The sequence below is a fragment of the Lipotes vexillifer genome, unplaced genomic scaffold (genome assembly GCF_000442215.2).
Source record: "Lipotes vexillifer unplaced genomic scaffold, Lipotes_vexillifer_v1.1 scaffold363, whole genome shotgun sequence".
Lineage (NCBI taxonomy): Eukaryota > Metazoa > Chordata > Mammalia > Artiodactyla > Lipotidae > Lipotes > Lipotes vexillifer.
Window position 1 is genome coordinate 1,127,476 of NW_006799724.1, and position 15,555 is coordinate 1,143,030.

Consider the following 15,555-nt stretch of genomic DNA (forward strand, 5'->3'; position numbering starts at 1 on the left):
GGGAGCTCTTTCCCTTGGCATTTCAAGTTACAATTTAGTTGTCAAGGGACGAGATCACATGGATGGATGTGGGAGCCACTGTGGCTTAGAAGTTTGTCTTATCTCACAAATAGGAGCAATTATATCTTGCAAAATGTTCTGTGGGTATAACTTCTATGGTCCTGGCAAGGGACAAACCTAGTTTGCACTCAGGGAAGTCACCAGTTAGGGCTTCCCACCAAGTATTAATAAATCCTTCACACTCTTCCCAGCCCAAATGCAGTTTGCAAAAGAGGAGTTATTTTCAGTCATAAGCAAAATTGCCTAATAACACAACTAATATTCCATCTTTATTACATGCCTAAGAAACAGCTATAAGTTACACCAAGGTTAAATTACTCTATAGAGAAGATGTTTGCTAACCCATTACTCATTATTTCATTACATATACATGATAAATCATTCATAATTACATATATAAAGATAATTTTAAGAGAGAAAAAATATATCTATTTCTATATAATGTGATACTATATTTCTCATAGACTTTGACTACTATTGTCCCTATATATTATTTTCCCACTATACTTATGCCAAAAAGATGATTAAAATATTAACCAACCTACAATCATTCCATGTTGTTAAAGATCATGTGTGAAAAAATTCACCAGATTTATTTTATCCTTTTGTATTGGCTATAAGGATTTACTTATACATGTTTAGAGAGCTTGGAAGTATTTGGAACAGTCTAGTTATTTATTAGGCCATAAAAATGAATGTGTGATAGGAAGAGCCATACAATGGTAATTTTTGTTTCAGTTTTAAAATATATCTAATTTTTATATTTCAAATTGAAATTTAAAAATCTCTTCTCAAAGTAAAACATGCTAGTAAGAAAAAAATGGAAAAATACCATATAATGGAAAACAAAAGTATAATTCTTCTGATTTTTACCTTACGAAGAGCAGTATTCATTGACATTTGTGTATTTTCTAGCATTTTTAGTCTATTTTTATAGATGCAGATACATTTAATTATATTATAAAATTATTAGCATGCTATTTTTAAAACTAGCATTATAATACAACAATATTCCTAATATTTTAAACTCTTAACATTATTGGTAGTAGCTGCATAGTATTTCCTTATAAAATTGAACCATAATTCTTAACTATTCTTCACTTTAGGCCACTCAAGTTGTTTGTATATTTTTAAAAATAAAAGTGTCAATATTTCTTAGACTCAAGTTTCCATTGCTTTCCCTGTATACCAAAGATCTTAGTGAGATTTTTGTTAGCAAATTTTCAAAGCTTCCTATTGTATGAGGAAGTTAATCACTACCATCCTGTGCCAATTCAATTTGAGAAGCATTCATGAGCACTTAAAATGCATGAGACACTTCTCATCCAGCACTTAAGAAAATGAACTGAATGGTTGGAAAATCAGTTTTAGACATAACACATACAGATTGCAAAGACTTTTATATTAGAACTAGAATGAGTTTTTTGTCCACAAAGAGAAACTTGAGTTAATGGAATCTAAAGAATGAGAGGCCTTGGGGAAAGATATTATTCAGATCTGATATGCCATTAAGAGATTAGATGCTTTTAAAGCTGCCAAGAGAAAAGTCCAAATGATACACATTCATGATAGTAATGGGAAAAGAAATTTAAAAAAGAATCTTCCACAGATTCACTCAGCATAAAGCCATTGATTAAATAATGACTAGAAGGAAATTACACATTGAAGTGTGATACCATTCACTTGAATAACAAGCTTCCCTGAAGAAATATATTTGCTAACATTCTAATAGAACCCAGTGCATATTGTCTTCCAAGAGAGTTAAATTGATTCAAGAAATAGAGATGGTGATTTAGTTGTAATTCTTTGAAGGTATTGCTCTATGTAAGATAGAAAGCATACTTAGATTTTTCAAAAATCACTGAAAGCAGTTCTTGATAGAAACAACTATTGGGAATTTAAAGGAAATTTTTAGCCTGTGGAAACAGTAATAGTGAGTAACATATTAACTTACTAAGATATATGAAAATAGGAACAGAAGTATTGGACCAATTCAAAGGAGTAATGGATTTACTTGTAGTAGAGAAAACATTTAAGAAGGTAATTATTATTAATGTTCTAAATACATATTTTATTTAGTAAAACTAACTCCATCTTAAAAGATGACATTGAAAGCATCAATCTTAGGATGCAAAAACTAGAAGGAACTTTATATATCATCAGCATCTTCATCTGAGGAAACAAAGGTCTAAGAATTTGATATTAATTATCAAGTCACACATCTAGTAAGTAGGTATATAAGCCAAGATTGCATTCAGCAGCAAATAAAAGTAAAATCAGATAAAGTTGGCTTTTATTTATTTTTTTCCAAACTACATAGGTAATCAGTCCTAGAATAATGCAGTAATGGGGATCTTTTCATTTTTTGCTCTGCTATCTTTAGCATCTAGGCCTTCTCTGCCAGCTGACAACCTTACGATTGAAAGATGGTTGCTTCCCACCTAAGACTCCCAATTACACATGGGTAGGAAATGAAAAACATGGTTAAAAAAACATAAAGAATTTTTCTTTAATGAGGCTTATTTTTTTGTAGGCATATCCTCCTCAGAGGCACCTGCTTACAATTCAATTAGTGAGGCCTGTGTCACATATCGACTCTTATTACAGGGAGGCTGAAATTTTTATCATTTTAATTGAATATCTTTCTGCCTGCCCCACCCCATCCCCAAACTGGAATTCTACTAATGAATTAGAAGGATATAATTGATAATGTGAAGGCAATTTGCATTATTCACCACAAACATAACTAAATACCCATCTTCTGGTGAAAACTTGTATCAATCAGAATTCTCCAGAGAAACAGAGATAATAGAATATTTATCTATTTATCTGTCTATCTCTCTATCTGTTGACTTGTTTTCAAGAATTGGCTCACACATTGTGGGAGCTGACAAGTCCAAAATCTGCAGGGCAGACTGCCAGATTGGAAACCCAAGAAAGAGTTGATGTTGCAGTCTCAAGTCCAAAGGCTGTCTGGAGGTATAATTCTTTTTTCCTGGGGTACTTATCTCATCTGTTAAGGCCTTCGACAGATTGAATGAGGCCCACCCACGTTATGGAGAGTAATCTGCTTTACTAGTATTTAAGGAGTAAACCTGCTTACTCATCTGATTTAATGTTAGTCTCATCTAAAAATGATCTTAGATGAGATTAGCATCTAAAATCTACTGATTTAAATATTAGTCTCATTTAAAACATTCCTTTACAGTGACATGTAGTCTGGTGTTTGACCAAATATCTGGGTATTGTGGCCTAGCCAAGTTGACACATACAGTTGACCATTATAAGTCTGTCTCTTATCAATTTGGCATGCATAGGTATCTCCTTAAACTATACTCGATCTCCAAAAAAAGACAACAGGCGATATGCTTCCTAACATGATACAACTATTCTGTATAAAACTGAAAATGCACTGACTTCCTCCCCAGAAAATGATACAAAGTTGTTGCGTGATGTTCACTCTTCTCCTTGATATCCTGTCACTTAAATACTATGATGTAAATTCAACACATCGTATATGATAAGAGAATAAGAGACGAAAGAAAAAATATATTTTTGTTTTTCATAATTAAATGAGGAAGAAATACCCATGACAATTACAGTTCTCATTTCTATAACTAGTCGTGGTCATAGTTGATATTTATAACTGCTTTATTACACTACTCATTCCCTTTGCCCTTAGCAAACACCTTAGCTGGTCATGGTTCTTTCCATGATGGAGTGACTCAAACCTTCATTCCTGAGGGGTCTGGGCCATTAGTAATACTGCTTGAATTGGGTTGTAGTTTTTCCATTGACTTTAATCACAGGGCATGATAACTCTAAGAGACACCAAAGGGATCTCCTGTATTCCAGACATAATCTTCCTTACCTCCACTGTGGCTACCAGTTTATTGTTTCCTTGGTAGTCAGGATCAATCATCTCATCTAGCACAGCACCTCCCTTCATTGCCTGTTGATTCAGTGACATAAGAAGCCCAAAGCAGCAAGATAGCAGATATAACTTCCAACTCAGTGGAATAGTTGATGTGTCTCCTGGTGGAATTGTTCTGCAATTTGGAACTAAGACTTCTAGGTCAGAAAAGCATAAGGTTGTGGGTACAGAAAGTAAAAATTTTGCTAGTGGACCACTAGGGGTAATACTGAGTGGTGCCACCTCAATTTCCACCCCTGGATGTTTGAACCCTTCAATCCTGGTTATGAGAAAAATAGCATCATATATTGGACACTAATTCAGAGCATATACAGCCTCCTAGAGAACATTGCTCCAGCCCTGCTAGGTATTGCCACCTAGTTGGAGATATAGCTGACTCTTCCAAAGGTCGTTCTACCATTCTATCAAACCAGCTACTTCAGGATGATGGAGAACATGGTAAGACCAGTGAATTCCATGAGAATGGGCCCATTTCCACATTTTTCTTTTTTTTGCTGTGAAGTGAGTTCCTTGATCAGAACAATGATCATAAATGTGGAGTATCATGATGGTAGAAATGGCATTGGGTAATTCCATAGATTGTAGTTTTGATAGAATTGTTGCATGGAGGAAAGTTAAGTTCACATCCAGAGTAAAAGTCTATTGCAGGAAGAACAAAACCCTGCCTTTTTTTTTTTTTTTTCCCAAGGAAGCTGTCCATTGTAATCAACCTGCCACCAGGCAATGGCTGATCACACCTGGGAATGGTGCCATATTGGGAACTCAGTGTTGATTTCTGTTGCTGGCAGATTGGGCACTCAGATAGTAGTCCTGGCTGACAATCAGTAGGAAGCTGCAGCTCTCAGTCCTACAACCAGAAGGAAATAAACTCTACCAACAACCTTAGGGAGTTTCTGAGATGATTTTTTCCAAGACAAGCCTGTAGATGAGAAAACATCCTGGCCAACACCTTGACTGAGCAAAGAACAGGCATACTGACTTACAGAAACTGTGAGATAATAATGTGTGCTGTTGAAAGCTGCTAAATTTATGGTAATTTGTTAAACAGAAATAGAAAATAAGCCTAATAGAAAACCTTACCTAATCACTCTATTTGAAATTGCTATCCCTTCCCTTACTTCCTGCACCCTCAGCTTAAATTCATTTCATCCACAGCACTTTTCACTATCACCTATACTATACAACTTATTTACATGTTTTAATGTCCATTTCTCTCAACTATGGTGAAAATTTTATGAAACAAACAGATTTTTCCTCCTTTGTCACAGATATATCAACTGTGCTTAGAATAGCAGCTGACAAGTAATGGACACTCAAGGAGTATTGGCTGAAAGACAAATGAAAATCTGTATCACATCCCAATAAGCCTGTCCTAAAGAGTCAGAAAGCTTGAATAACATATAGAAGAGTAAATATAGGAGATAAGTCACAGGAAGTGTTCCTGGAAATCCTGATTCCAGTCCGGTTCAACCACTTGTATACAACTCTGAACAAGTCTAAAACTTGCTTAACTTCAGTTTTGTCATCTCTGAGTATGGACAATAATGCTAGACCTGTTTGCTCACATGCTTATTTTCAAAGTAATGTGTATAATATTGCTTAATAAATTTTAAGGAACAATATTAATTCTAAATGAAGAAATACAAGTGGCCAATATATATGTAAAAATATTTCTGCTTCCTAGTAAACGAATTATAGGCAAAATATTAATGATATATCACGTATTGACTGTCAATTAAACAAATTTAGTAGGGATGCTACCCAATATTGTGTATATTCCCAATATGCTGTTGCGAAGAGTGAAATAATGGTATAAAGCTATGAATAGCAGTTTGGAAAACATCAAAAAAGTGCATGTTTATCTTTTATTCTAGCAGTTTTTCTTGTAAGAACCTGTCTTTCAGGTGTAATTAGACTAGACAGGTGTACAATATATAGATATAAGAATGTTCATAAAAGTTTTGTTTGCAATTGTAAAATGATGTAATTTACCTAAATGTTTAAACACAAACTGACGTGTTATTTAAATGGTATCTTTCTCTCTCTCTTTTTCTCTATCTCTCTTTCTCACATTGAATAAACCTTTGCCACTGTCTTAACACCACCATTAACCTGAGGCTAGGATCATTATAACTTTCCCAACCATCCAACTCAATGGGTTTTCCTGAGACCATATCTGAGGATTAATGACCTGTGTTGCCCTTGTGACTTTCTGTTTCTCTATAGACTAAGAGAAGTAAATCAGTGGGAAAGTAGAGTAGACCCTCTGAAATGGTATCATAAGCAAAGAATATTGATTCTTTGTTTTTTCATTCCTTATTTCATATTTTCATAGTATACATTGAATTATATGTGAGCGTACATTATAATTTGTTTTGTAGTGCAGTAGCTAGGCCACACAATTTCCTTTTAGCATACGTTTAATTTTCTAATTCTTGCTGACTGACTTGTCTTGACATTTATCACTAAGAATTTCTTTTGAGTGATTCTCAGTAAATTGTTGAGGAAGCTTTTGAAATAGCATTGATATTTCCATAAGCCTCACAGGTATTATCTTGTATATTCATTTGGGTGGAACTTAAGTTTTCTTTCCATTTGGCATTCTCAAAAGAATTTACTTGGTTTCTATTTTTTGCCTTTCAAAATTACTCTACTTGATATAAAATATGATGTAGGACTTTATTTTTCTGCAGAAAAATGCAAGAAAGTATATGAAGACTGATAAATTTTATCCTAAAACTGACCAGAGTATTTGACCAGGCCTATAATCTCTGCAACTAAATAGTCCCTAAATGTTAGTCAAGTTGATTTACCTTGGTATCTGGAAGTCTGTCACTGAGATAAGAAAATTATGTGTACATAGAGGGAGATTGAGATCAATAGGAACCCTTGAATGCAGTTTAGTGCTCCTTGACAACCTCTACAAGACTAAAACAACATTTGCATTCTTCACTTTGCTGTATACCTGAAACTAACACAACATTGTAAGTTGACTATACTCCAATAAAATTTTAAAAAAATAAAATAAATGTACACAGTTCCCTAAATCATCATTTAGGGGCCGATTCCAGCCATATCAATCACTCGGTTATATCACAGATAATACAACACTACTGGCATTTGATAATTGACAGACTCCTTGCTTTTTAACTATTATGTCAGTGGAAATGGATTAGGTCAGATAATGGTTAATTTGAAACAGTAAATAGTGAAATTCTTGGCGTTTCATATACTTGCTTTAGAAAAGCTTAGCTTTTTGTTAGAAGCACTGTAATTTTAACTTGCATGTATATGCATATTTATATAATAGAAATTAACATTTATTCTAAAAATTTTATTAAAAATATTCAAGTCTATCTATCTTGATTGTTGTCTCCAGTTACCCAAAGAATCTAGTAGGAAAAAAAAAATTATGTCTGCTTCTTAAAATATCACTATTTATAAATAGAATTAAAAAAAAATCTTTGAATGTTAGTTATTTTATTGGTATTGCAACTTTCTTGCTTTATTTTACTTGGCACTTTGATTCTTTTAAATGTTTATTTTAGAGAACTAACCTTCTACTTTCTTTCAAATTCTCTGTTAGCATCTTCCTCCTAACTCAAACCCTCTCTTGATTGAATATCTGTTTCTTACAGTGGCAGGTGGTATTTCTCAGTAAAGGTAATGCATATCCTTTAGGTCACTCAATTATGCACATCCAATAAATCACTAATTTTACTTTTCCTCTCCACTGCAACTCCCTTAGAAAAGGCTTTTATTGTTTCTTACCTGGTTCATTGTAATATTCTATTTATTGGTTGCTTTGTCTTTAATCTTGTTCTATGGCAAAGTTTCATGCATACTGATGCCAAAAGAATCTTATAAAATAAAAGTCCTACTGTGGCACTGCATTGTTTAACTCCTTCAATGTTTCCTACAGTCACATTTAGTCATATGATAGACAGGGTTCCCCATGATTTGGTTGGACCCCATAATTCATCAATTCTCGTTACTTCCACAAATACACTCTGCTCTAGCCATCCTTCTTTACATCGTGCATTTTTCTTTTAGAGTGTGCATGCTTTTATTTCTACGTTTATACAAAACTGTTTTCTTTTCCCCCAAATATCCTCTCACTTCCAACATCCAACCCTTCTTCTTCATGTTCTTTTATATCCTTTAAGACCCAGATCAGATGTGACTTTGCCCAGGTAGCCTACCTGGGGATTGTTGGGGCAGCCCTGTTCTGTCCTTGTATGGCACAATAAGAATACCTCAACCACTGATTGCCATTATCTCTTCCTGTGTGTCTTTTCTCCCTATTTCTGTAAAATGCATATAAACATACACTCACACACACTTGCCCACACATATAGTCACAGACACAGAGACACACACCAGATAAAAGTAAAAACATTTTCTTTACTCTTTGGAAAATATCCCAGCCATTTAACAGAACGACCATTGCTGGTGATCAATAAATTGTTGAATGAGTCTTGATATGACTTCAAGATTTTAGGAAATACAGATGACGAAGACTATGAATATTTAAAATCTAGAATTAAAACTTTCTTGCTGCAGTATCTCTAATTCTACATGTTTTTAATAACAAATAATTTAATATGTATTATAAAATTGTAGCTACATTTAATTGTTATGATGCAATGATATATGCAATGATATATGTCAAAGTTTTACTTTCTATGAAATACTAGTACAATTTAGCTATTTATGACGTGGGTTATCTTTTATTTAAATTCAACTCTAAATAAACTCCTTCACAAATATGTCAATGTAAATGATCTCAAAATATCTTTGTGTTATGTTAAAATATTCTAGAGTAATCTCATACATATATATGCATATATATATATATATATATATATATACCTTATATAAATCCCATTAATTAAAGTATTAGAGATAATTTGAAGTTTAAGTTATGGTTCTATGTAGGAGAAATTGAGCAGACACAATCTAGGTTGACCGAGAATCTAATATTATTTCATTAACATGACTTTTTTTTTGGCTGCGCTGCACAGTTTGTGGGATCTTAGTTCCCTGACCAGATATTGAACCCGAGCCCTTGGCAGTGAAAGCATAGAGTCCTAACAACTGGACCACCAGGGAATTCCCTAGCATATCTATTTTTGAAGTAGGAAAATACTTAATTTGGAGGATCTAAGTGATTCTATGTAAATCAACAAATATTTACTGAGTAGGTCTTTTATAGATCAGGCATTGTTCTAAGACCCTGGCATACATCAGTGTATATACATAAGGCATTTATTAAGATTTTGTTCAACCACTTCATAAAAATGTGATTAGTATATGTTTTATTCTCATAAAGCCCTATTCTAAGACTCTGATGTATCACGATTGATAACAACATGAGCTCCATGAGAAAAAAACAGTACTTTAATGATTTTTGATAACTATATACTGTCTCTGTGAAAGACTATAGTGGAAATATTTGGGGCATGGGACCACTTTGGGGTATCTTAAATCATGCTACATACATGGCTATTTATCAATTCTATTCAAGTTGACATGTTCTTTTTCTGGCCTTCATCCCCCAAACTGAGCTCCTTTAATACAGATGAAACATATGCTCAATATAAAAAGAATTTACACAAAGACACTTAATTTTCTTCCCAGATCTTGAATTACTTGGGAAATATGCCTGGTATTTGAGTAGAGGGATTATTTTAAATCACATTAGTAGAGGGTATTTGCCTTATGGATTAACATAAGACATTTACTCTTAAAAAATATGAAAAGGATCAGACACCTTTCTAATATAGAGCACATCAAAATATGATGGAATTTATCATATATAACTGAAATACACAAGCTTAATTGAATTTATTTAAAAATTAGAGGTTTATAAGACTCCAACACTTCATCTAAATTAGGCAGAGAACCTTGGCAGGAAACAATCAATAAGTAAAGAAGAAATTTTTCCTTTCCAATTTACCAGGGTATAGGTATATATTTTGATACAGTGTAATAATATGTTTTGGTATTTTTTACAAGCCAAAAGTGCAAGAAAATATTTTGTTAGAAGTGGATGGTCACAAATGCTGTGTTTTCCTTAGATGAGATCAAAGATGATGTACTGGAAAATTCCAACAACAATAGTAACTTTGACATTGCCATAGACCTAAATACTGTTAATTACTTTTGTATTTTTTAATAGAGACTCAAAGAACTAAAACAAAGGGAATTTGCTCGAAATGTAGCATCTAAATCCAGGAAAGATGAAAGAAAACAGGAAAAGGCACTCCAACGCCTGCACAAGCTGGCCGAGCTAAGAAAGGAAACTGTATGGTGAGTCTACAGTAAAATGTTAAGTTTTCTTAAAACATGACAACAAAAAAAAAAGGAACTGAATAAAGGGCACAAATCTATCTATTTCTGTACCCAGAATAAGATGCTCACATTTTCATGGCTTTCTGTGGGCAGTAAACAGTAAATTGAATTTGAGTTTTATGCAAACACCTGTTTAATGCATATTTCAATAAAAAGCCAAATTACTATAATTTTAGTTTGCAAAAAATTTAATTTTACATTATTCTTCTCTTTAAGCTATCTTAGTTGAAAGCTATTCTATGTCTTGGTGAAATTCAAAACACTTGATTGAAGAAGAGACCAAAGCACCATCTCATAGCCTTTGTTATAAATGGAGTTTTAGGAGGAACTTATTTTTTCATTGAAAATTTGGAGAACTTTTATTTGCAATGATCTTTAGAACACATATGGAGTGAAAAAGAGAGGTTCCTTGCTCCATATGTATTCTTAATATATAAAGGTCAGGAAGGCCCTATGCATGTCAGAGGTAGGTTGAAATTAGTTTCACTGTGAATGAACTCTAACTGGACTATTAAAACTTTACAACTCTTACACTTTGACCTGCTTCTAACAGAGAGCAGCTATAAGGTTATAAATCAGAACTTAAAAATTCAGCCCAGGGCAATGTTATGAAAAGACAGCCACCCTTAGGGTACCCCCCCCATTAAATAGGCCTCTCTGATTATTGTTTAAAACAAAGCTATTTTATGCCAAATTTATTTTATACAGAGTAATGTTAGGGGATATTGACATATCAAAACATTGTTTGAGATGTCAGGTTTAGAAAAGTCAAAATAAAATTCAAATATATCTTGAATTCTATAGTGAACTGCTAATATCAAACATAACCACTGTTGAATTATACCAACCAGATATTTTTATTCTGTGTAGTAAAAAATGAAAAATTATACAGTGCAAGTTTACATTTCATATCATCTTGGACCTGTGTAATTTAATTCATTTGCAAATGTAAAGTCTAATATATTAAGAGAAGTAGAACTGATAATAAGATATGGACAAAAGAAGCAAAACTTCTTATCTAAATTACTTTTCTTAGCATACATAAATATTTCACATTACACTGCTCCCCCAGACACATGATTTTCCCAGTAATTTAGTGCCTCTAATTAGCTGTAAATTAAGTAGTGTTGATTCTTAATATCAAACAAGGTAATAAAACAGTCCACTGTGTTAGATATTGAAGAAATTATTCGATTAAAAAAATTTGGACCATTTATAACTTCTGAGAAACTAACTTTATAGAAAGGCATGGAAAATTCTGCACAGCATAATTCTTTTGGGGTAAAGATGATACTTAGGTACTTCTTTGTTTATGTGCTGGACAGTATCATTCTTTTAATAAGAGCTCACTATTTATGGTATACTGTAATTCCAAATAAATGGAAACCACATCATAAGTATAGTCTTTTCCTATATTTACTCTATATAATGATATAATGGATAACTTAAGAATAATTTTTAAATATTAAGAACAGCCATTCCAAAAGACTCAGAGCTCTCATTGAGCATATCACCTGGCCTGTGGTAGATGCTTAGTGAACACTGGTTGAATTGAATTGTTGAACTGAATTCCCAGCCCTGCTTACATCATGACTGAGAGTTTTTCTTTAACTTGCTTCATATTCTCCATATAGGATCAATGATGTTGAGTATTTGTGAATTAAAAGTAATTTTATTTTAGAGAGTTCCGTATTCTAAAATATCACTGTAGAGGCCATGGGGGTAAAAAAATTCTTGGTCTGGAAACACTGGCTGAGAGCATAGAAATGTCTTTGACCGTTGCTGTTAATAGCTATAAAAGTAACTTCAAGACATCATCTCCAAGTTACCCCAAACAATATCCAATAACTAAATTAAACTGTAGTTCTATGGAAGGCAATTGCACTACATGAAACTAGTTATCTTACAAAGATTTTAAAAGTTGAAAAAAATCTTACGCTGACATTTCTAAGTTGTAAGTGTTTGAGTATTTTTCCTCAAGTGTCCTTTATGAAAACACACTTTTGTTTATTTTTGTAGTGCTCCTGGAAGTGGTCCTATGTTCAAGTCAACAACTGTTACTGTGAGAGAAAATTGTAATGAAATTTCCCAAAGAGTTGTGGATTCAGTTAATAACCAGGAAGATTTCAAATGTACTTTGATTCATAGCCAAGAGAATGCTAAAGGTGTTACCACTGTTGCTACAGATCCAGAAAGCGTGAAAAGTTATACCGCCAAAAAGAGCCAACTTGGAGATCAAGCCCAGGGGATTCACAGACACAAAATTGGCTTTTCTTTTGCATTTCCAAAGAAAGCATCCGTGAAGCTGGAGTCCTCAGCTGCAGCCTTCTCTGAATACAATGATGATGCCTCTGTGGAAACAGGATTTAGCAGAAAAAGTAGATTTGTCCCAGGTGCTTGTCATCTTCACCTCTCTTCACCAACAGATGTGCTTTTGAGTTCTGAGGAGAAAGCTAATTCTTTTCATCCACCAGAAGGAAGGTGCACTGACAAAGAAACTGCTCAAACTCAAGAGATGAAAGAAGTTTCTAGTGAAAAAGATACATTACTATTACCTCCATTTTGCCAGTTTCAACTCCCTTCATCATCTGATGCAGATAATTGTCAAAATTCAGTCCCTTTAGCAGATCAAATTCCACTGGAAGATGTTATTATTAATGAAGACATACCTGTAAGTGGTAACACTTCTGACTTGCTAGGAAATAAATCCATAGTTCTTGATATGGCTAATGACTGCTTGCCTTTGCAAGCTACCATAGAAGAAAGTGTTAAGGACAATGTTGCATCCACGATTGAAGCTGAATATAAAAATCACAGCCCTGACATGTTGGCCCCTTTAAATTCTGAAGAGGATAATATAACCCTACATAAAAAAATGGATTTATATAAAAGACCATGTGAGCCATTTGTACCCGTACTTAACAAAGATGGATCCACAGTTCTTCAGTGGCCATCAGAAATGCTGATTTACACAACTACTCAACCATCAATTTCCTATAGCTGTAATCCTCTCTGTTTTGACTTCAAGTCCACTAAATTAAACAACAATCTAGATAAAAATAAGCTGCCCTTAAATGATCTTTCTTCTCATCAGAAGGGAGAAGACATTTGCAAGAGACCAGTTTTAGACTGCAAGGACACATCTGTGACAGGACTTACTGATCATGAAATTGGAGGTAGCAGAAATGGATATACCCAAGTCACTCCTCTTTTGGCTGATGATACGCTCTCCAATAGCTGTGATTCTGGAAAAAATGACAGTATGAGTCAGAGGTATAAAAATATTTCCTGTAGGATCAGAAAAACAAAAAAATATACTTTTACTAAAAATCAGATAAAACAGGATGCTCTTGGTGGCAAATACAACAAAATAAGATTGAAAGATACTCATGAACTCTGGTTCCATAAAAGTGGAAGAAAGAAAAAAAGAAGAAAGTTATGTCACCATAATTATGGAAAGAAAACCAAAGAATCAGAAACTTATTTCAAAATGGAAAGAGAAAATAGTTACACTGATAAAACTAGGAAAAATCTACTGGAAACAATTTCAGAAAAACAGTATTTAGCTACAGAGCAATTCTTGGACTCACAGCAATTACCTGATAAAAGACCCAAATCAGCATCCATATACTTAAGTGAAAATGAAGAAACGTGTAAAACCCAGAACACGGAACACAATAATAATAAGAATATTATCAGTTCTAAAAACCACTGTAAAAAGAGCTCAGATGTTTTAAATGGACAATCCAATTCAACAATGATACGTTCTGTGAAACATCATTTAACATACTCCAGAACTTACTGCAGTTGGAAAGCCAAAACGTCCAGCTGTAGTCAAGATCACAGATGCCTAGTTCTTCAAAATGAAATGAAATGCATGAGTCAGAACCAGGCAGTTAAAAGAGGTTATAATTCTCTCATTAATGAATCAGAAAGATGCCATCAAAAACGTAGACAACATTCATATTCTTATTCTTCAGATGAAAGTTTAGATCAACAGAATTATCTGCCAGAAGAATTTTTGAGGCCACCCCATGCTTCTGCTCCTTGTAAACCTAAAAGGAAACGGAGGAGGAAAAGTAGATTCCACACCAGTTTTGAAGCTTTGGAACTCAAGGAGAAGACAGATTATCCCAGGAAAGGTAATTCTTCCTTATATCACCAAGATGAAATAATAAGTGAAGACAGAACAGAGGAAATAAAACCACAAGAAAGTGCAAATGTCAAAAGGAACTCAGAACAAATGGACCAAGTAGAAAATAAACTGACTTTGCCCGCTAACAGTCCCCTTCCTTCTGAAACCAATGGTGAAACTGAGCAGGTCGTAATGGAGACCACTTCTGGTGAATTGTCAGAGATTTCCAATGAACCCACCACATCAGTCTACATAGCTAGTGCCCCAACAAAAGAAGAAATGGACAGTACCTTGCTTGAACACAAAGAAAGAAGTGAGAATACAAATATTAATGAGAAGCAAATTCCTTTCAAGGTGCCTAGTATTGAAAGGAACTTTAGACAGTCACAACCTAAATCATACCTTTGTCATTATGAATTGGCTGAGGCCCTTCCACAAGGAAAGATGAATGAGGCATCAACTGAGTGGCTGTGTTTTAATTCAGGAATCCTTAATGCACAACCACCATTACCATTCAAAGAAGCACATGTCAGCGGCCATACCTTTGTAACAACGGAGCAGATCCTGGCTCCGTTAGCTTTACCAGAACAAGCATTATTGATTCCAATAGAAAACCATGACAAGTTCAAAGACCTACCATGTGAAGTCTACCAGCACATCATTCCGCCGAGCATGCTGGCCAACAAGGTCAAATTCACTTTTCCTCCAGCTGCCCTTCCACCCCCTAGCACACCTCTGCAGCCTTTGCCTTTGCAGCAGCCCTTGTGTTCTACCTCTGTAACCGCTATCCACCATACTGTTTTGCAGCAGCATGCAGCAGCTGCTGCAGCCGCAGCAGCAGCTGCAGCTGCAGGAACCTTTAAAGTGCTTCAACCACACCAACAGTTTCTGTCCCAAGTCCCAGCTCTCACCAGAACATCGTTACCTCAGATCTCAGTAGGACCAGTAGGACCAAGGCTTTGTCCTGGGAATCAGCCAACTTTTGTTGCTTCTCCTCAGATGCCAATCATTCCAGCTTCAGTTCTTCATCCTAGCCATCTGGCTTTCTCACCTTTACCCCATGCACTCTTTC

The 15,555-nt window shown here is 34.3% G+C and overlaps 1 protein-coding gene across 1 annotated transcript in view; it reads left to right on the top strand.

The window, feature by feature from the left end:
- The window catches only part of ZNF804A (zinc finger protein 804A), a gene marked incomplete at its 3' end in the record, with an annotated part of 323,875 nt that extends 308,327 nt beyond the window's left edge, over positions 1–15,548 (top strand). The window contains exons 3-4 of the mRNA XM_007471878.1: positions 10,176–10,306; positions 12,368–15,548. Coding sequence (XP_007471940.1) covers positions 10,176–10,306; positions 12,368–15,548 — 3,312 coding nt within the window. The remainder of the gene's footprint in view (positions 1–10,175; positions 10,307–12,367) is intronic.
- Positions 15,549–15,555: the final 7 nt, after the last annotated feature.